Source organism: Trichoplusia ni, chromosome 9, assembly GCF_003590095.1.
Source record: "Trichoplusia ni isolate ovarian cell line Hi5 chromosome 9, tn1, whole genome shotgun sequence".
In the NCBI taxonomy this organism is placed as follows: domain Eukaryota; kingdom Metazoa; phylum Arthropoda; class Insecta; order Lepidoptera; family Noctuidae; genus Trichoplusia; species Trichoplusia ni.
The window spans coordinates 11,284,216-11,307,379 of record NC_039486.1 but is presented as its reverse complement, the minus strand read 5'-3'; the positions used below and the strand labels follow the sequence as shown (position 1 = coordinate 11,307,379).

The 23,164-nt window shown below is 37.7% G+C and overlaps 1 protein-coding gene across 4 annotated transcripts in view; it reads right to left on the bottom strand.

The window, feature by feature from the left end:
* Nucleotides 1–23,164, bottom strand: part of LOC113497694 (cyclin-dependent kinase-like 1) — a 40,779-nt gene that overhangs the window by 765 nt on the left and 16,850 nt on the right. For 2 of the 4 annotated variants that reach the window (XM_026877378.1, XM_026877377.1), the window contains exons 2-15: nt 6,598–6,724; nt 5,147–5,287; nt 4,715–4,909; nt 4,333–4,502; nt 3,983–4,104; nt 3,487–3,667; nt 3,108–3,180; nt 2,931–3,005; nt 2,655–2,721; nt 2,395–2,510; nt 2,036–2,134; nt 1,201–1,250; nt 663–799; nt 169–251 (exon numbers count right to left, since the gene is read on the bottom strand). In XM_026877378.1, the coding sequence (XP_026733179.1) occupies nt 169–251; nt 663–799; nt 1,201–1,250; nt 2,036–2,134; nt 2,395–2,510; nt 2,655–2,721; nt 2,931–3,005; nt 3,108–3,180; nt 3,487–3,667; nt 3,983–4,104; nt 4,333–4,502; nt 4,715–4,909; nt 5,147–5,287; nt 6,598–6,684 (1,596 nt within the window). In that variant the 5' untranslated portion in view covers nt 6,685–6,724. The remainder of the gene's footprint in view (nt 1–168; nt 252–662; nt 800–1,200; nt 1,251–2,035; nt 2,135–2,394; nt 2,511–2,654; nt 2,722–2,930; nt 3,006–3,107; nt 3,181–3,486; nt 3,668–3,982; nt 4,105–4,332; nt 4,503–4,714; nt 4,910–5,146; nt 5,288–6,597; nt 6,725–23,164) is intronic. The other 2 variants (XM_026877379.1, XM_026877380.1) reach the window with 2 other exon arrangements.

Here is a 23,164-nt window from a genome sequence, read left to right as displayed (position 1 = left end):
ATTCCGCAAAATGGGATGAAAAGGTTTTGGTGAAGGGGGGGGGGTCCGGGGCATGGTAAGTATATGTTGTAAAAATAAATGGGTAAGATTCGTCTACGGGCTAATTATTAATCAACATGTTCTCCTTATCGGAATTTTTAAATATAAGAATCGGCGAATGGTACTCACGATAACTTCCCAATTATCGTAAGACTTGGCCACGGAGTGGTGCGCGGGGTGCTTCTTTACTTTCTTCACAGGACTGTTACTCGCTAAGGACAAATGAGAAACATTCCTCTTAAATCTAGGAAATATTTTCCACGCATTTTTTTTTGCTATGTATTGAAGAAGAATCAATAAAAAAGTAACCAAACTGTGCAGTTCAGTTTCCAGAATACTGCGTCAAACAAAATACACAAGATCTCATCAACAGAACTTCGCTACACTATCACTAGGGGTTAAACCATAGTTTAACAGAATAGTTCACTGTTGGGAAACAATTCTATGCTTGAATCACGTGGCAGGTTGGATCATAAATACTATCGTTCTGATATTTCTAGCTGGATTTAACGAAATCCAACACACTCACAATTGTATGTTAGTAATGTTTTAAACTTCAGGGTTTGTGTATCTCGCTCGCTTGATAAACTTAAATGATGAGAGGGGTACATAGAGGGACATACCTCGCGTATTCTTAGCGGTCTGCTTACCTCCCGGCACGTACGGCAGCAACAGCTCGGGCGCGTTCTTCTTGCTGTTTTTCTTGGCGGCCGCGCGCCCGCGGAGCAACTCCTCGTCCATAACCAACTTGTTGTTCACCCTGAGTATGAATATGGAGTTACTCTGGTTAGATAGGATGTATCTTGTTGTAAGGGATTTCGAACTAACTATTAATTCATCATCATCATTCTTGCTTATCCGAACTATGTTGGGGTCGGCATCCAGTACGGCTTCTGGCTATCCGTAACGACTATACAAAGATGTGGAAATAACAGCCGGGACCCACAATTCCTTCCAAAACACGGAGATCCTCATATTGATATGAGATGGTCAAACATCGACCGTGTCTATGGGTGACCATCAAAATAACTAAATAACCGCTTGTTGCAACTTATACCTTTATACCTTTCAAACCATCATCGGTAAAGTCTTGGTAAGTTTTAACATGCGCTTAGGTAAGTGCAGTTAAAACTATAGAATTTTTATTTTTACGAAACTTACTTTTTAATGTAAGGGGTTCTCGGGTACGTGTTTACAGGTACAGGAAACGTCTGAAAAAAAAACTATTATCAATCTCTGATCATTCTGAAAATTCGGCATAGGTGTTGTAATGATTGTAGTTTTGATAGTGTTCGGTAAAACTAACTATAAAACTCGCCTATAGCTATACATTCATTAACGTAGTTCAGTTACTCATTCCTTAGTTCAAACTAAAGTGTCCAATAGATATTTGTCAAGAACACACGTCGTCTCATTCAAAAATCCAAATCAAGCAAACCTCAACCTTAACACCCAAACAGATAGTTTTGGAGATATTAATACTACTTTAATTTTACCATCTACATCTATAATTATCTGTAGCCAATTTCGTCACACTGCAAGTCTTCTACTTCTCCATATCCAGGTCTGGGTTTGACTTGTCAGTATTTCACGAAGTAATCCCGTCACCCCCAATCATCAATATCCCTGAGACTCGGGAAATATAAATATTCTCCCATATCTAAAGAGGCTGATGTAGTGTCAAAGTATAGTTACCGGCACGGATTTTGAGAGCTGACCTTCACCTGCGCAGAAGCGATATTTTGGGTCCCTTTTGCGATATGAAGTGAGGCGCAGGGCGCACTAAAGTGCAGTGATTGGCCCACAGCGCTTCGCGTCATAGCCTTCATGAGGGATTGGTTGGAATTCGTTCTTTGCTGCAGTTGCATGCACCTCAAGATGACGAGCACGCATCATGATTGGCGTTTTATTTTGTCATGAGTGTACGATGTGCAAAGCAATCCCCACTCTTCCGCCGAGCGCTCAAGATCCGTGCCGCTAGCTATAGTATCCTTACTTGGAAGGTGTCGTTGATGGCTCTGGCGAGCGAGCGCGGCGGCGCGGGGCGGGACGCGGGGGGCAGCGCGGCCGCCACCGGCGCCGCGTGCGGGGTGTGCTGTACACATATACATTATACGACTTTTGGGCAATTTTACGAACTTGTTAAAAACGTTTTGATTTTTGCAGATTTTTTGTCTTAATCAAACTTTAATCAAAATAAAAGCTTTACTAAAATAGCATATTATATAATAGCAGTATTATAACTCGTCCTTGAAATGCAAGTATGCAATCGGCTAGAAAGTCTTCTCATGGTTTCTCCACAGTTAAGTCTTTCATCAATACAAGTTTTCTTGGGGATCCTACTACTTTCCTTACCTCAACTATCTCATGAGGGTGTATCTGATGGGTGTCTCTGGTAGTTTCACAGATATTTCGTATTGGAGGCTGCGTCTTCTTCTCGACAGGACTCGTCTCCACTTGCATCTCGGAATCTGAAACGAGTCTAACGTTATTTGTATATGGTCGTAAGCTTTATATCAGTGGTGGTTTAGGGAGAACTGTCTAGAACCAAGTGATTCGAGGGGGATGCCCAACTTTGGGTCTCAAAATAGCTAATCAATTGGAATGAAACTTACTGGGAGTATAATTGTAGTCGATGAGGGACTCGCCCGCTGTACTGTCTGTTCTTGATCTGCTGTTATCCTGTGCACAATGCCGTGAAGATTATGATACATGATAAATGAATGATTTTTCAATTAGTAAAAAAAAGAAAAAAGGTATTAATTAGTTTGACACTTATACTTTTTTGCATTGACTCGCCAAATTGAAGGATTGAATTATTTTGGGACTGACAGCGTCTGACATTGTTTATACAATGTTATGTTCGTATTTTTCTTGAGACACATACTCACAGGTATAATATTTAGAGTCCATTGCTGTCGCGGTTTACCGGCTACACGCGCTGTGCTCTGTTGCGACGGCGGAGTCTGGAAATTAAATAAAATTATAGAACGTCAAGAGATGCATGCATTTCAATAAAATAGCGTACTAGAGTTTCTAATTAATGTTAGGATAATTATATAACTCACCTCAATCTCTTTGCCTAATTTCTTTCTTAGTTCAGCGTTGAAGTTTTCTGCAAAATTATCCGTGCTGAAGTATCTGTAATGAGTACAATGTTGACTTTTTTACGTGTCCTTCACAACACTAGGATATTTAAAACCAAACTTTTTTTCATTTCGAACAGAAGTAGTAGTAATAGTGGTGAGGGTAGAGACCGATACTAAGTTTTTGTGTTTAGTCGCAAGTCGAACAGGTTGTTTAGATATTCTAAGAAACGAATCGGGCTATCTCAATATAGACGCATAAATAAACCGTTATCAAATTAATAAAATTAGTTCTCTTATTTTGAGGCAGAGGTTGATAATCACTTCAGTGGAGCATTTCTAGTATCACGTGTGTTCGTACTTGTGCCTGAGCAGCGCCTGCGCGGCGGGGCGCGCTCGCGGCTCGGTGCGCAGACAGGCGGCGAGCAGGTCGCGCGCCAGCCCCGCGCCCGGCAGCGAGGCGCGCGCGCCGCTCGCGCCCGCCAGCGCCGCGCCGCCCGCCAGCCGGGACACCACCTGCTGGTGCCGAGGGGCCAGCTTACCTGCAGCGACCAGAGTGGACGGACGCGCCGGTTAAAATAAACTAGGATACAGCTAGCATCGATAAAACTCGAAGGAGAGTTATTTTTGTAACCCTGAAGCCAAATGTACCTGATAAAAAAGTCTAACTTGGAATTTTTCACACAAACCGTGTAGGTATAAGAATTACACTGTAAGAATTGAATCTGATCTAGGCATGACCAAGAGCGTTGTGTGCCTGCGTAAGGCAAGTGTTGTGTAAGGCAGGGAAGATCAGTCAGAGACTTTCTTAACGTATACAAGTAGCCAAATTCATAGGAATAGTAAAATTAACTGACCGACAGTCTTAATGATGAGGGCCAGCTGGTCGATGTCGGAGTCTCCGGGGAACAGCGGGTCTCCTGTCAGCATCTCCGCGAACAGGCAGCCGATAGCCCAGATGTCCACCTCGGGACCATACCTGAAAAAAAATACATGATAGTTTTGTCCAAAAATTTGTATTATTTTCAGCCTCCCTAGAGCCATGTAGAGAGTGCGTAAAAGGTTCGGCGGCTCCAATAGCTGCAAGCACTGAGGTAGTTTTAGCCGCTTTGAGTCTGACATCCAAGCGCCGTATTCCCTAGGCGGTTGAAGTTATTAGCATTTCACCCGGTGACAGGGGAAGCTACAATACCACTATAGTACTAACCTGTGCTCGGCCACCAGTAGTTCCGGAGCGCGGTACCAGCGCGTGGCGACGTACTCCGTGTAGGGCTCGCCGGGCGCCGCCAGCGCGCGCGCGAACCCCAGGTCACACAGCTTCACGATGCCCGCGTTCGAGACCAGCACGTTCTCTGGTTTCACGTCGCGGTGAATTATCTGAAGTGATATTAGGAAAAAATCGTAAGTTATGTTTTGGTTAGCATGGGGGTCTTTGCTAAAACTGGTCTGCACAGATTGCACGCAGGAGTGTGATTATTTGATATTTATGTTTTAACAGTTACCTAATGCAATTGTCGTTCTACTTTATCAACACTTATTTTCGACAGGTTTTCACCCATTATACCTATACATAAACAGAAGACGCTCACAGAGTTCTGATGGCAGTAGTCGATCCCCTTGAGGAGCTGGTAGAGGTGCTTCTTGGCGGTGTCCTCGCCGAGCCCGCCGGGCGCCGCCTCCAGCTCGTCCAGGAGCGTATGGTCCAGGTACTCGAACACCAGGTAGAAGCGACGCTTGCGCCGGAACACCTCGATCATGTTCACCAAGTGGTCATGACGAAGTTTCTGCAAGGATTATTGGTATGAATTTGTACGCTGCACCAATTGTTTTATAGCTTCCTGCAGGATTAACAACCTATATAAAAACATTAGCGAAATCTTTACTTGGTAGATTTAAAAAAAAAAATATCAGCTTGAACTTATAACGGCCAATTAGTAATCATTGGTGACGGAACATAATACGAGGATACAAAATTCCTCTGCAAGCCGCTGATTATTTCTCCTAGTTGAGACTTGACTCACTTTTAGCATACGAATCTCCCTGAGCGCCATCTTCCTGACGGCGGCATCTTCCTCGGTCTCGAGGAACTTCTTGATGGCGACGAGCTGGCCCGTGTCGCGGCGCCGACATTTCAGCACCACGCCGTACGAGCCCTCGCCCACCTACACAAAGACAAGAATAAATACTGCCATCCTTTAATACTCTTTAGACAAGATGCTTTTATGTCCTGTGGAGAACTGCAACGGGCTAAACGTAACATCAAAGTATTTATGTTCAGCATTTAGATCCTTAGAAAAGTCTCTCAAGCTAGATTGCTTGATAGCTTTAAAGCCCCGATTATATTATAATCACGAGGCAGAAACCAGAAGGATAAACAAACCTTCACCTTGTACACAACACATGGAGACAATCTAACAATAATCACAGTATGGGCCCCACGACGCTATTCAATCAGGAAAACAGATATTACATAACTCCTTTGAGACAGACTTCCTTGATTTGTCGCACGCAATGCGAGCTTACACGCAAGTCGCAAATATGTACATAGTAATCATAGAAGGGTAAGCAAAAGATCATCACATCCCAAAAGTTAGTTCAGAATCGAAAACTTCTACCATATTAAAGTGTTATTGTCAAGAAATAAAATTGGGATGGCGATCAATTATATTTTTTCAAATGGGTAATTTGTTTTTAACACCCTTTTTTCAACATTCAAAACAATAAAAAGAACTATACCGGATAAAGCTTTAAACGTATATTAGCGAACTTCTCCTGCTTATCCTACGGACAATACTTCGTATTTCGCATAGTATCAGCGACATAAGTTATAGACTAGTGAAGCAATATTTTTCAGCGACGTTACCAAAATAAGTAACAGATTCTATTTATAGTGATATTAATCGTGCAAATAGCGCATTCTCAAAACCTTGCCCGTAGGGCCGTCTCCGGCTGTTACTGACGTCGAACTTGTTCGCAGAAATATTTGCCAATTTATTTTGTTGACGTCTTAACCAACGTGTAGCGATCGAATTACCCGGAAACCATTGGTAGCATTCGATTATCTGCAGTTATAGGGAATTATATTGCTCGTATATATGTAGGTAAGTGTTCCCAGTCCGTCAGTTCGAATTTATGAGCTTTTATGTTATCTTAATACTCCCAATTAATTAATTATTCATAGGTAAATACATGTCCGTTTAATGCCTTTTCTTACAATTTCTTAACTCATCCTTTAAAATCAGGAAAAAACATTCGTGTATCAAACAAATGCTTATCCAACGCGGGGAACGAACCCGCGTTGGATCTCGCACAGTAACTTAAGCATGGCTACCTTTGACACTTGGCTATCTGTCTAGTCGCTAAATGTACCTACATTATCATCCACAGAATTTATTCTCCCACTGCTGGGCACAAACCTCCCCTTTTCCCCCTTTCTTAAAATCTACATTATAATAGTATGTTGTTGACTGACCACCGCCAGCTGCTCGTACTTGTCCATGCCGCGGCTGCTAGGCGTCGAGGGCGAGAGCGTCGAGCATCGACCCATCCTGACCAGCATTAACCAGCGCGCACATCTTCAACAACTCACTATTGAACACCTGGAACAAAGACCACACTAGATGAACCAAATAATACAGTAGAATTTGAAACTTCGATATGTACGCTGTGATTTCTGGAGAGGTTCTGGACATCTGGTGAAGATAAGTGTATCGTAATTTTATTGTGACTTGCTGTTGCCCGCGACTACGTCCGCGTGGTTAGAAAATTATCCACATTTTCCATTATATCTTCGCTCCTATTAGTCGCAGCGTGATGGTATATAGCCTAAAACCTTCTTCGATGAATGGTCTATTCAACACAAATGAACGATGAATGGTATAATCAATAATTTTTCAATTTGAACCAATAGTTCCTGAGATTAGCGCGTTCAAACAAACAAACAAACATCATGTCATGTCATGTTATGTTTGGGACTATGAATAATAAATACATATTAGCAATTATTTGTCCTGTTGGTTCGAAAGGCGCTTTTTGTCATGTAGATCAAAAAGTTGCAGTTTTGCAGATATATCGGATGACGATGAATCAGCATTCATTCGTTTTATTACTACAATCCTTGACAAAGGATTTAATACTTTTTACCTTGCTTTCTATTCACAAAGGCTAAAAATCAATAAACAATTCAATATCGTACCAATTCTCAAACCCATTATTTGCATCAAAGACAATGTATAAGTTCCATGAAATCGGTCAAATTGTAAGGCAGAGTGTTGAATAATATACGAGTGGGGCATAAAACGCTTCGTTCTTCAGTAACTGTTCCGACTAATAACTGATAATTGCAGTATAACGAAGACAGTTTTAGAAAATAACAGGTCTATGGCGTTCGATCGACGTTGTCACTGCTAAGAAATTAATGTGAGGCGTGGTACAAGTGAAAAGTGATCAATATGGCGGAATATATCCGAAGGAGAGTGTTTGGCATTTGTGTGATCCACGAATGCTTGTTCGAGTCTGGATGTCGTTGTGCAGGACTTGTATGTTTGTGAAATCCCCCGCGACAAAGCATTAAATTCCTTAGTTCGGGAGTCGTATTTTTAAATAAAATAAAAAGAAACTCTACTGCTTTTATTAAATGATGTAACAGTTCACTCACGCTTTTTTTCGGGGGTGCCTGAGAAGACAGTTGGACTCGCGATCCCGCCGCGTCAGCTCATGATTAAGGACTTCGGTTGGGTCCGAAACTAGTCGGGCACCCCTGATAAATACGCTTGAGTAAGCCGTTACATCATTTAATAATGAATCAGTCTCACAATAGTTACTATAAAAATCTATTGCTTTTTCTTGACATTATTATTATTACTTTGTTAAGTAAACCCATACACGCACTGTTCGATGGCTTGAAACAGTTATGGATATAAAAGCAAAATAGAAATTGCGAGTATCTCGTTGATAAAGATGATAGGTGCAGGAGGGATAAGTAGGGTATAAGTGATCGAGCAGACATTTGTAAGCCAGTACTAAGCAACTGCTTGGTCACTCGATAAAGAATAAAAGCGAATCGCTCACCGCTTATGAATTGTACCCACTTTTCAATGTAGATAACTATTCACATGTATTCAGTAATATATTCTGGATTGTGTCTTTAATGTCATATGTGTGCATATGTAATGAATTAATGATACAACGATGAGAACGGAACTTTAAAAGACAGTTTGATGGTGAAATAGCAATATGGGCATATTCCTACTAAGTACCTCTTATATGCTGTACTTTAAGAGCTGTGTTACTATAAATTATCGCACAGAAAACGCATAAATGAACAGAAACACATTTAAAGTAGCGGAGTTCATGATTAAATGTTGATAAAATGATCATAAATGATGCAACCGTTGCAACATTTAATAACAGAATTATTATATACTGTATAATCATACCATGTAACCATTAGCTTAATTTAAGAGGTCACATTGACTCAAAAAACAGAAAAATGAAGAAGAGAGGCATACTAGTCTCCGAAGCGATAGAATTTAAAGAAAAACAATTGAATAAGAATAAGCTTTTGGTGTAGACAGTGTTTAAAAACAACACCTACATTCATACTAGCTAGTCCTTGAGATAAATAAAGCTCGAAAATGAATACAAATATTTACATTATTATCATTTGTTCACATCGAAACGGTAATAGTTATTATCGTCCTTCAATTTATTATTATCTCACGCACCGTAAACTAATCTAACTGAGCGGTGTCACGTGTGATGTGCTTTCAACTATTTTATAAACTAATAGCATGTGACTAATTGGTCCTTATTTCGACCCTGACAATGATTCAAGGCCTGATGTTACTGATAACTGCTGAAAGTCATTGATATACTTTCATGACCATGATTTTTCATGGTTATATCGTGATTGTTATGCCTTTTGTTTTACAACAGACTTATAAATAGAATAAAGTTAAAGATAACAAAAAAAAATATTTAAACAGTAACTACAGATTTTTAGAAGAGAATTATCTGACACCAGGTTGTAGAAGGTTTAGCCTTAACCATACGAAAGAAGATGAAATTACTAATAGTCAGTACTGCACATCAACTAAATATGAGAAGAAATTGCCAATAAACGGGTTCTTTAATCAGCTAACACGACCACGATAAAAGTTCGAAAAAACAAAGGAACCATTACGAAATACGTTTACTTACTAATTAGTATTTCTACTATATAAACTAGCGTTTGTCTGCGGGCCCGCCCGCTTCAAACCGAAAATGTTGCCACGGAAACAAAATCGGGAACTATCTGCGTACCAAGTTTCATCTAAATCCGTTCAGTGGTTTTTGCGAAAAGAGGAACAAACATCCATACACGATGATGTTAGGAATACAATAGATACCTATACATGATCAATACATAAAAGTGACTAGACCAGCTGGTGACAGTCGCGTGTCATTCGCTACGGCGTTTTGTCCTTTAACTGGCCAATTACCCGGTTCCGTTACATTTTAATTAGTAAAATGACACCGAGTCACGTCACCAAGGTCAAGGTCACAATAAATTCCTAGCTTCAACTTTGTAATAGAGATAGATTTGATAATAAATTCAATAAAATAGTCGCGTTATGACGTATTTTCGGTAAACATTTTGACGTTAAACGGTGAATGTGAGTCGAGTTGACACATGATTGATGACGGACCGTTATTTTTGTTAACGTATAAGTAAATGTATAATTTAACGATTATAAAGTAAGTAATGTTTTTCAAATAGTCATTTTGATATTTATTTTATTGTCTCTTTATTAGCAGTCAATGTATTCATTATTAACGAATAAATTGCTATTTATTTATATTTATTACTATTCGATTCCTATAGACATCAACGTACTTATAAAATTTCTTAAATCTTATATCTACAATAGTTTTAAACTTTGGTCCATCTATGTCTATCCTCCAATAGAACAGTGGCTGGCACCTAGGAAATTGATCTCAAGTCTCCAAGGCCTGTGCGTGTAGGACCTAGTGTGTCCCCGTGTACAACTTTAAAAAGGATTGAGATTCTTTCTCTTATCCCGTGAATTGAAAAAGATACAAATATTCGAAATAAATATCTGTCTTTTTATTATTATTTATTTATTAAACTGTTTATTTTTACATAAAACCGGGCATGATATTACACTTTTACGTCAAAATAAGCCTTAATGACTCATTCAACATCGGTATTATAAAAAGCCTAGCCGCTCATGTGTGTCTGCGTGTATCGTGCCTCATAGATCCAATGTCAACGCTTCTGTTATTGTTGACATAGCCCTGGTCAGGCCGGTGGTAATTCAAGTTCGTGTTGTGTAATCAAATTAAAGGAAAGTAAACGACATTTGTCAACTTGATTGATGTGAAGGTTAATTGTTTTAAATTTTTGAAGGGAAAAAGGTTTGATATTAAAAATAAGTGTAGTTATGGTGGTTTAAGAAAATCCTCAGATAGCTGTATTATGCTTTTTCTAAAATATAAATCTCATCATCAAAGTGATGCTAGGAATCTAAAGAAGAACGTTACCTCAAAATGATGTAAAAGAAAGAAGCTTTAGGCAAATATATAAATTAGCAACTTTTTCTAGTCTCTGCCGTAATTTATGGAAAGTACGTGTACAATATTTAATCCTGACGAATGATCTCTATTCTAGATTAATACTTTATTACCCTTATTTTTTATTAAAATATCAATTGTAGTTAAAAAGAAAACCTTCCTTAATAGGTTTTTTTTTATTGAACCCACTGTGTCGCACAACTGGGCAAAGGCCTTCCCCAAATCCTTCCACGAGTATCCACCTTATTTTAGACTAGACAAGAAATTGGAAACAAGACATTGTCCTAAACAACTGTTCTAGTTATTTATGATGTAACGTCTGTTTGACTTTATTTCACTTCCACAATATTGATTGTTGTTTCGATGACAAGCGTTTATTATGTACTAGCTGTGCCCGCGACTTCGTTCGCGTGGTTGTTGAGAACAAAACAACGTCGTTTAGTTAAGTTAAGAGTATATCACCTTTTTGATGATTTAGATGAGTCCTGGCTTTGGTATAGTTTATTACGTTAATGCTTCGTCTCTGACTCGCGTGAGAGAGAGTGGCGCTCCCGATCAGCAGACAGCCGTACCTTCTTCGCGTACCTCGATGCTCTCTTGAGACCGCAAAGTCGCGGTCCGTGTTCTTTGTGAACTTAAACGTGACTCCCTTTCGGTGAACGTTTCAGATTCACGTGATAGAGCGATGTGCTCTCGGTTAGCAGATAACCGTGCTTCACGATCTTCTTCCGATTCCTGAGACTGACTAAGTCTCATCCTTTTCGCATCTCATTCTTTGAGGCATTTTCAAGGAAAATTAAAGCAATAAAAAAACCAACAACACTTATGACCGAATAGCCTACAAACTTAAAAGAACGGTGCGTCGAACAGTCTAAGTATGACAACGAATCGTCTGTTCGTGGTCGTGACTCAACGAATTGGCTAAGTTACTGTAAAACGATTGGCACTATTGGATACAAACTACGAAGTAAATAAAATACTACTTCGTACTTCAGACCAATGACCAAACGAAACCAAACAGCCAATAGTTTTTTTTTTCTCTAGCCCACTGTGTCCCACTGCTGGGCAAAGGCCTCCCCCAAATCCTTCCACGACTCTCTATTCTGGGCCGCAGGGAACCAGCCTGCGCGGTAAGCGTTAAGGTCGTCTCGCCACAGCTTCCTAGGTCGTCCACGACGACGCCGTCCAACCGTTGGCTCCCATAGTGTGGTGACTTTGGCCCAACGATCGCTTTCCATGCGGCTAACATGACCCGCCCAATCCCATTTTAGCCTGGCAGCCTTTTTGCCGACGTCTATAATCCCAATTTTGGAACGCACCGCGGTGTTCGGAATTCGGTCTTGTAACCTAACACCAAGAATGCTGCGTTCCATAGCTGTTTGGCAAACTCCAAGGCGAAATTTCTGCGAGTAGGTCAGCGACCTGAGGTCTGAGCACCGTAAGTTGAGCTTCCGCTTCAGGGAAATCGGCAGATCACCCTTCATGAGCGTCTTCATAGACCAGTAGCTTTTCCCATTAATTTGGTCTTAGACCTACTCATTGAAAGGCCCACCCCAGAGCTTGCCGTGCTCAGTTCTTGGCCCAATACTTATATTTCGACCAAATTAGAACAACGATTATCTTCCAAGCAACCTAAGACCTTTTACGACACACTCGAGAACTTTTAAGACACCAAACGAAACCCAATTTGTCAAGTAAACACGGTCGACGTGATTCTCGCGCGGAATCTCTTAACACCGCGATTCAGAAAATGACGTCATTTGCACAACGCCATCTATCGGATTTGGATTTCAACTATCATCATTAGTTCTATTTTTAGTCTTAAGATGTCGTTGCAAGTACTATACTGAATTGCGTAACGTAATATTTTACTTCTTGAACTCACTAAATTAATCATATCTTTTGATAGAGTGAACCGATTTCGATGAAATAAAAACTAAGTTGTACCTCAAGTTACGTATAATTTTTGTATATAAACATTGTCTGCATTGAATTCGTAGATTTTACGTGATGCGCGCACAAACAAACATATAAACAGACAAACAGACAAAAATTTCAAAAATGATGGAAATGTTCTGTTACTTATCTTTTCACACGCTGGCTATTTTTTTTTTCAATTTCTTCAATGTACAAAAATGACTTTTCTACAGATTTATTATATGTATAGATATAGATATAGATTATTACTTTGGCCGTGGGAATGAGCGGACACTGGACATGTGTCGGGATGTTTCATCATACATTAGAATATACTAGCATGTTACAATACTTACTATTACGTGTCAGTTCTATTTTAATGGTAAAGATAGCTTTAGGACAAAATCATGAATGTAATAACGGCTTAGTCACGCGTATTTATCCAGATAGTCCGTCTAGTCTACCGAGTGTACGGATAGCCGAGTTATCCGTGCACTCGGTAGACTAGACGGACTATCTGGATAAGCATTTGTGTGATCCACGAATGCTTGTTCTGAGTCTGGGTGTCCTTGTGCATGTGAATTGTATGTTTGTGAAACACCCCGCGATACAAGGATTCAATTCCTTCGTGCGGTACTCGTTACAAAAAGAATCCTTATCACAATCAGATGTTCACTTAAATTGTTTTTGTTAAATTGAATGGGTGCTGTTGTGCAGCGAGATTACAAAACAGGCTAGGTACCGAAGTAGTATACTTAGTTAAAATGTAATAAATTCTTGCAGGTCGTGTTTATAACATACTTTTACAAAATCTGATTGAGTTAATGTACTTTTGCAGTTTACTATGTACCTAAAAAGTATAAATGACAATGGAATTTGTAGCTGCTTTAAGGGAGTTTCTTCAACCCAAGTTTTATAATCTTAGTTACCAGTAATAAAACTTGCATTTGAAATGCAAAACGCTAGATATTAAGATTAAATTTATTACTGTTTTAATTAATTAGCTCCTAGTTAAGGTCGTTGCTTCGTGAAACCAGTGCTGAGTTCGACAATTGCTTCGTCAAGTATTTTTTTTAAAATAGTTCTCTTGTTTTTCCGTACTTACATGGGTAAAAAAGAATTATCAACAAAAATATATAACCGACTTAAAATAAAAAATACAGCGACAATCCTGATGATTTTTTTTTGACAAATGACCGCTATTTCACGTATCATAAAAATCGTTAAAGAATCAACAAAATCAGTTCTGAGGTACCAAACATAAAAAAAACTCCTCCGTTTTGAAGTCAGGTGGGAAACGGATAATAATTTCTTGTATAATATTTTAGACTAACCTAGAAAATGAATCCTCATGACGCGGGCATAAGGATAATTTTCTAACCATTTTCTTTCTTTTCTTACTTTCCTAATTCTTCGCGAATCGATTGAAAAACCTTTTAAAATCACTTCATAGAGTGCGTTTTCACCATGAATGCGTACCGAGAGATAGCTTTTAAGAATCTTACACAGATTTCTATTGACGACAATCCTGAAATTTTCAGAGATCTAACAAAACCTATTTCTACAACACTATACAATATTTCATATGGCTCTAACATTGTACTTACACGCCATAAAAGCGATCGTAAAGCAGGCAATAGTTATGGTAATGATCTGCACTACTTTTTATGTTTGTACCTACCTAGTAACATAAAAAAGACATTTTCTTTTACTAGTCACAAGATATTTTAACGTAATTTAAAAATACAGTACAATGTTAGGTGAAATAACCGAACGGTGAAGATTAAAAAACAAGATAGTCCAGTCCAAAACTGAACATTAGTTAGGTCTTAACAAATCAATCGTGTCTCAAAAGTGAAGCTTTTCAAATGTCTATAAAATGGAAATTATTCAAAACTTAATAGACACAGATACCTATATCGTAAAATTGACGATTTTGCAATCTCGTAAAGAAAAATTAAGATATCCGTCAAGACAAAAGAGAAACAGTCAATCGCTGCATATCAAACAACATTCTGGGTACTTCAAACAATGTTCACGCTGGATGTGGCCAGAAAGATCTAAGACATCAGGTAGTCATTCAAAAAAATACTCTCAAACGCGTACCCACCTGTCATTTCCAAATACGCAGGCCGAAAAATCCGTCCGTTCCGTACGTCAAAAGTATGACATGAGTGACAGTAGCTCGAGACTCAAGTTGCATAGTTGCGGCAAAACAAGCAAGTTATTGATTAGTAATTCGTTACATCGCACACAAATCGTGGTCCGCACGCGAGCGACAGGCATTTTTGTTGCGTCCCGGCTCCCGAGACACGCTCCACAACTTTTTACATTTACCATGAAGGTCGGAAATTTGATTGTACTTGCAGCACTTCTTACAAAGTAGTGATTACAGTGATTTCTATGTAATAGTCAAAGTTTGTTGAAACTTGCTTGGACTGTGGATTCAGTAATTGCTGAGAAAGAAAACTTGGATATGATTTGTTTTGTCCACAGGTACTTTCTTTTATAAATTTAGAAAATCCGTGAAGATTAAGCTAAATTTAGAATAAAAAAATATGTTACCAAATTATTACCATTTATTTAGGTAATATAAGTGTTACGTAATTTTAGTATTATCAAACGGAAGGGCCTTAATTTTGTACTTTCCTATACATGGTTTCTCGGGTTCCTGCAATCATTTAGTTAGGAGTGGGTAATAAAAAGAAAAGACCTATAACAGCTTTTCATTTGCCAACAATTCCAAATAGAAATAAACACAATATTTTGCCTTACGAAACGCTTTCTTCAACACCAATATCTACCGCCAACAGCCATATCATATAACTCCAAATTTTTACTTCCACAAAAAACGAAAAATATCGAATTGTTTGCGCATACTTTCCCTTGAACCCCGAATCTTGGTTCAATGCCTGTAATTACATCTTCCCGCCCATAATTCACGATCAAGGCACGCACTGTCATGGCGGCCTCAATTCTAACTCTCCCCTTTTTTTGTTTAGCTAAATAGCTTAATAAGCCCGCTGTGCCATCAGTATGGCTAAGGCAAACATCATTACGTGTTCGCCGGTAGTCACGGCATGTGACGTGACAATGGCGGTTTCTTTTGTGCAATGGGATATAGGCTAATGAAAAACCAATCTATTGGCACTAAAATTAAGTCTCATAATCAATTGGTTTCGTGTAGGTCGTGGTACGATTTTTTGTCGTAAAGTTTAAATTTTTACGTAAGTACAACCTTCGTAATCTAATTTAGGGGCATACAACATGATTCTTTGTCAAAAACAAAATTGTGATCGCCTTCCTTTTCAGCTTTCGGTTAATATACCTATAATATACTAACTAATAAATGCGATATAACTGTTGTAATTAATCTGTTTGTTTGTATAATATTAATATGAATAGCAATAGGTGCCGTTGTGAGTTAAACGTATATCAAAATTAGGCAGGCGTTAATACAAGTTATTAATTGCGACTTGACACGCAACTTAGCTTTAAGTAATTTGGAAGCCAAGATTTCAGGTATTGTTTAGAAATAATCTCTCTTTATAGTACCGACCGTCTCACTTTGAAACTGTGCCGTTATTTAGTGCTTGGCTTGAACTTAGCATGCACCAAAGGAATCAGAATAATATAAATTGATTGTTTTTGTTCGTAATGTTTGCTTAAAAATAACTGAAGGTAAAACTATTTCTAATGCAACTTAATATATGTAATGTTTACAATTGCCCTCAAAACTGTACTAAAAACACTCTCGCACACAAAAAACTGTCCCCACGATTCGGACTAACTCCCATCATAAATTACCAAAAACAAAAAGGGTTCCAGTAACACCATAACTCCTTGGTTTCCAGTGGCCAGACGTGTACATGATGATAGCCACGTTCAGCAGTATTTATGACCGACATACGGAGACATATGACCGCGGCTCAGTCGACCATACTAATGCCTTGTCACTGCGCGGCCATGAAACCAGCGGTAATCACGTGTACTATACTATATGAGTATTTTCACACTGACTACTTGATATAAAAATGTGGGCGCCGGTGTAGAGACCTACAACGTGTTAGAGTGGGGTTCTATTATATAATGGTGGTCCTGTATTATATCTATAGTAATGAATAACTTTATTCAAGAAAGAAAAGTATACTGAAAAATTTGGTAATGAAAATACTCTAGAGTAATACAATTATTTTGTAGGAATTTACTGGTTTTATTGAAACATACCAGTCAAGTGCATTCGCGACAAATAAGTGTTATGTGTTATAACTGCGTAAATTTCAACTTTCATGAGATACAACCTGGCGAAAGAAGCACGGACGGACAGACACAGTCTGTGGAACTTTATTAAAATATTTCCGATTTTGAAGGAATCCTTAAAAGTTGTAGATTAGTTAAAAAGATAATTTATTATGGGTTTGTTTCGTCGGCTGATATTATACGCTTGCATGTTGTTGAAATGTAGTGTGATAGATACGTTGTGACCTCGCCCGTGAATACTTCGAAAAATTTGGTTGGGAATGTATCCCACATAATCCAACGTATACGAACAACACCATGATATGATATATTAATTGGTATGTTTGGTATTTTTTTTTGATCAGTGGTAAAATAGAGTGGACTACGTATTAATTTTCCAGGATTGTTTTATTATTTACTATAAGTTGTTTCCGCCTCCCTTAGATTATAATTTATGTAATAAATTGACCAAGCTTTGAAATAAGAATTGAATAAACTCATTTACATATATCTAGCATAGATCCAAGCTACTCTTTTTTTTAACACACATCTCCTTACTGAAGGGGAAGTAATTTTTTAACCGAGACCCACTCTTAAGGAATTAAGCTTTTGTCACAGAGAGTTTCATGTACATTTAAGTCGCATACACAAAGACACCTAGACTCGGAACAAAGCTTTCATGGATCACACATACGCCTGTCCTACGCGGGGTTCGAATCCTTGGGTTTGGCGTGGTGACCTCAACCAACAGGCTATCCATGCAGTCAATTGAGTATTGTTGTTAATGATAACAAATAAAGTGGTTAATAATAATAAATACTGGAGCTCGTGGATAAGGTATAACACAAACACAAGTTTTTGATCACAGGCTAAGCTACATCGGTCCGTAGATGGTTGAACATCTTTGTCATAAAGTTCCTCCGTATTTCGGAAGGCACCTTGATTTATGGGTCCCGACTGTTATTCATACATCTTTGACAGTCGTTACAGGTAGTCAGAAGCTTGAAAAGTCAGACAACCAGTTTAACCAAGGGGTACCGTGTTGCCCAGGTAACTGGGTTGAGGAGGTCAGATAGGCAGTCGCTCCTTCTAAATCACGACCCCAACATAGTTGGGAAAAAGGCTAGGAAGATGATAAAAAATTAAGTAGCAGAACAGTAGCGACAGAGTTTCAGTCCTTGATAGGACTTGGTAAATGACGGAGGCAACATTGTAGGCTTATACAAAGTAACAACCTTGATATAAACAAATAAGTAAGTGTTGAAAGATGGTGATATTCGATATAAACGTGTCCTCGAGCCAATGTTTGAAGAATTAGGCTTCAACATAGTAACCAAACGAAACCTGAACCTATTTCGTTCCATATGGTTACTATTTATTTAGTACCAATTGTTAGCAATAGATTAAAATAGACGTCATTTGCGTCCATGAATTAACTTTACACATAAATATAATTAAACTTTTAATTTGTAAAATGTTAAAAAGAAATTGAATGCTTGCTTTAGTTGCTACATTAAAAATGGCGATTATCTTTTAAATCAATTTGTTTCCAAAACCAAGAATAAAATAGTTTAATTAGTCTCAAAATGTAAATTGGTCAATATCCGTATTATTCGGTCTAACTATTTCTTTCAAACAAAGGTTCAAATTGATATCTATAAAAAGTCATAGCGAGCTATATCTGAACTATTAAATAATGCCGATACGTGACCTTTACAGCCATCAATATACAATATAAGAACTCATGATATGAAGACACGCTAAAAAACATGCTCGTGAAGAGTGAATACTGTGGAAATAATATACGTAATGTTGCCAACTTAGGGCTTATTGCTATTACGGGCACTGTGTTAAACATTAATATTGTGAACGCAAAAATTTATGAGGGTGTGCCTCTTTCACACTTAAACTTCTAAACGGATTTTGATGAAAATTTGACAGAGGTAGATTTTATTTTATTAGACTTAAAATAATTAGGATTACGATTTACAGCGACGACCGACATCTTCGCGGGCAGGAGAGTGCTAGTAAATACATTTTAACTATGAAAAGGCATGTGTACAATTAACAAATTAGTAAAATGTAGTGTAAATAAATTATATCATTGAATCATGATGAGTGAAAGAAAACCGATGGTCTCGTGATAGTCTAAAAATTACAGAGAATTTAAAAAAAACTGCGGTCTACTCGAAATTGGACTCGTGAAACAACAAATAGGTAAAAGGAAAACTATTAAAAATGACATCCAACAAATTTATTAACGTACGAGTCGCGGCTTAAACTTCATTTAGATTTTTTCATGAGATACAGCTTCGAAACAGATGGACGGACAGACAGCGGAGCTTAGTAGCTATAGTAATATGTATATGGGTTCCGTCTTTACGATTTGAAAACTGAACTTTTAATTAAGCTTGAGGAAGATTTAGTTAAACTAGTCCCAAAGTAAGTTACTAAGCCATAGCCAAGTTTCTTTTTTTAACGATGTATACTATAAAATGGATATTTAAATAAAAAAATCCAATAAAGTCTTCAGAATCTAATATATCTGCATGTAAAAAGACGATTTGCATTAAAAAAAAATCGATTCTCAATAAACGAATAAAAATTTAAAAGTACAAATAATTTATGACTTATAAAAAACAACGAAACAACAAAGTCGTAAAACTAAATGTATGAAAACATACCTCATTTTGTTATACAACAGGTCCATATCATTAGAATCCATATCATAAACAACATACAAATATTCAACGAAATTAAATAATCTTTAGAATGAAAGTTGAAATAGTTTTTGTACCGAGCACGTGTTTCGTAGCGACGGCGTAGCTGGGCTACGGCGCGGGTGGCTACGGTCGCGGTGAGGCCTACACTGGCCTACGCCACCGGCAGGTTGCCAGACCAATGTTATGGCGGTGCGTCAAACCCCAACCGGATATAAATCGACTGTCATATTTTTTTGAAATATTGAACTTTGTATCTTGTTTTATTGCGTTGGGGGTTAAATTATATTTAATATTGTGAATTTTCAAGGTTGATATAGTTTGAATACGTCCTTATTTTAAACAAATTCATCATAATATAGATTCACAAAACAAAAAGTAAATTGTAAAGTAATCGCAATTTCAAATAACATTCGCGGTTGAATTAGTTCCAACTATAATAAAGTATGTCACCGCAATCTTCCCCTAATTAGCAATAAAATAGCGGGCAATATTATTACCGGGGTAATATCTAGTCCGGGGCCGGTTGTACGGGTATACGGCAGCACCCGCAGCACGGTAACGCACACAGAGGAGCGCGGAGGATTGTCGCGGGATCGTAAATCAGGGCGCGCACGACAACACGACAAACGCAATCTGCAGTCAGCGGGCCCGGGGGGTAAGGCGAGGTCCTGCTGGGAGCGGGGAGCGACATAATGACATACTTGATAAATTTTAATCCTCAGTCTCATGGATATCGTATTTTTAGGGATATCAACTTAAGTTTAAAATGTTTTTAATTTAATCGTTTGAGATAAACACATGTTTAAGTTATATACATATAGAACATACTTCAAATATGTTCCTTCTCGTAGTTTACTTTTTAGGTACACATTTGCGAATCACATTGAATTTCATTATATAAAGTAATATTACAAAACAATTAGAGATACATTCAATATCCGCTTGCAGTATGACCACAGCTTAACAACAAGACAGGTATCTTTCATCGATAATAATACGATAAAGGCAACGTTTCTGCAATGTCTAACAACGATGACAGCCCTATAATGTGATCAGAAGAACTTCATTGTCAAGACAAAACAATGAATTTTCTGGTTAATAATAAGATGACATAGATAAAAACGGCTTATAGTCTAAGGAACTAAATATTGCACCTTGACATAGACTAAACGTTTGTAGATCAAACCAATTTGAAAAAAAAAACAAATTATAACATTACAAAATAAATAGAATAAAACAGCCACTCAGGACTCGTGCCTAATAAATAAAAATAATCTGTGATACATCTTCTAATATATAAAATTCCCGTGTCACGATGTTAGTTACCGTACTCCTCCGAAACGGCTTAACCGATTTTTACCAAAGTTTATATGCGTATTCAGTAGGTCTGAGAATCGACCAACATCTATTTTTCATATCCCTAAATGATAAGGGTTGCTCACACTAAAAAAAAATATTTTATTCTTCGGACGAAATTTGTTTTTATTTTTTTATAACGTGGCATTAAAAAATACATACAACTAGAAATAATTTATTCGGCAAAACAACGTTTGCTGGGTCAGCTAGTAATCTAAATAAAATTAGCATCCTGCTCTCTTCTACATTGTCGTGCCCTACAGGGACCACAGTGTACTATACTTATATTATGTAACACCTTTTCTACACATGGAGTGCAATAACAGTATTGAGTATTGAATTATTAATCGGTAGCTTTTGAGGAGAGCTGAATACCGAGCCTACTTTAAAGTTTACATTTCGCAATGCATATCCATGCCAAATCTACTCTTATATACTAAATACTTGATAAATTTAAATTGAACAGAGTGGTCGAATTTTGCCGAATTATTCTAAATCTTCATTTTGGTACAATATTTACGAGGTATTTAGAAGGATAGTCAAAATTGAACGTCTGGAATGTTTTCTGAAGGATACAATGACAAGTACTTTGATTTCTAGAAGCTTATTAAAAACGTGCTTGACCTACTAACGCAGGGGAGAATTATTATGAATAGTTAAAGAACACATTTTGTATCTCACGGCTACTCCTAGGTACGTGTAACTTGTAATGTGTATATGTATAATATGTAGGTATGATATATGTGACCTACATAAACACTAATACGAGTTTTTTATACTATTGTTTTATTTACAATATTTAGCCTGTGTGTGCTGTAACCATGATTATTTGGTATTTTTGTCACTAAAAATACTAAAAAGCTTATTTCAACAAGCGAAATATCAACCTTATGTATAATTTCGTGAAGAAGATTCATTAGTTGTTGATGATGCAATAGTTTACTCATGCGCCTTTATGCGCCCGACTAGTTTCGGATCGAACTGGAATCTTTAATCATGATCTGACACTGAGGCGGAGTCGCGAGTCAAATTAGTCGTAAAATTCCGAAAAATACGCGTGAGTTTCTTTGCCACCAAAAATGCCACAATGCCTCAAATTAGACAATATTATTGAAGGTCATAAATTGAAAAAATGTCGTTCTAATACAATAACTGTGAGTTTTTTCAAAGCATTATGATTGATTTAAATAACTTGAGTTTTTATAAGGATTATTTAGTTTAACTAGGGAAGCAAAAACTTTCGGCATAGACTCATATTAAAAGAAGTAACGTTAAAGGGACCCTATTAAATCATGTTTAATATTACGACAAAGTTAACCGCCCATTAGACAAGTTGTACAAGTTGTAACTAAAATTATGTCATTCAAGTGACCCCGGACAAAAACTCTGTGTATTCGTGTTCAATTCTATGGCACATCGACTAAGCTATAAGCATAACTTATAACAGTTATTACTTTCAAAGAATTAATCCATCATTCAATAATGCATGAACATTAGGGTTTTTTAAAGATCGGTTAACTTAACGATAATAATATGCTATATACTCGCAATTCAGACTATCGGTCGATGGGGCATGAACTTTGCAAGGAGTAATTAGTCAGGATTTCTTTGGAAAAATCCTTTAACTTGAAATATTAAAGTGCAGTTCACAGTTTTTTTATAAGTTTATTGGCAACCGTATGAACTCTACAAGCAGTTTAAACTCTGACACCAGGTTGAACATCAACAATACAATAATAAGTAGACCGCAACAGAACAAGAGTATTCGGAGCTATCAAATCAAAATCAAGTTTTTATTTCAAATAGGCCGTTTCGTAACAAGACCCAGTGATCGATATGTTATCTATCATTGTAGTGCAAGACAAAAAAAAAATGCATTCCACACTTAAACGAAAATCATTCAATAACAAAATCAACACCTAAGCAAGTCTCATCAAAACACGATAACCGATCACAATAATCCCATAATTCGCAATAAAGTGTGTAAACAGCCTTATTCCACTACAATTTTCTCTAACTACAGCGGGGGCATACCCGAGGCAGTACATTGCGCCTTTTTCTTGAGATTCGCACGCTATACACGTGGTTATTGCTAAATATTACGCGAAACAGGTAATTATGGGCAGACCACGTGACTTGGAGGTTGTTGAACCGTCGCGTGTGGCGGTCAAGGGGTGGCTAGCTGGACGTCTCGAGCTGAAGGCTTTACGTTGTATTTATTTTGGAGCA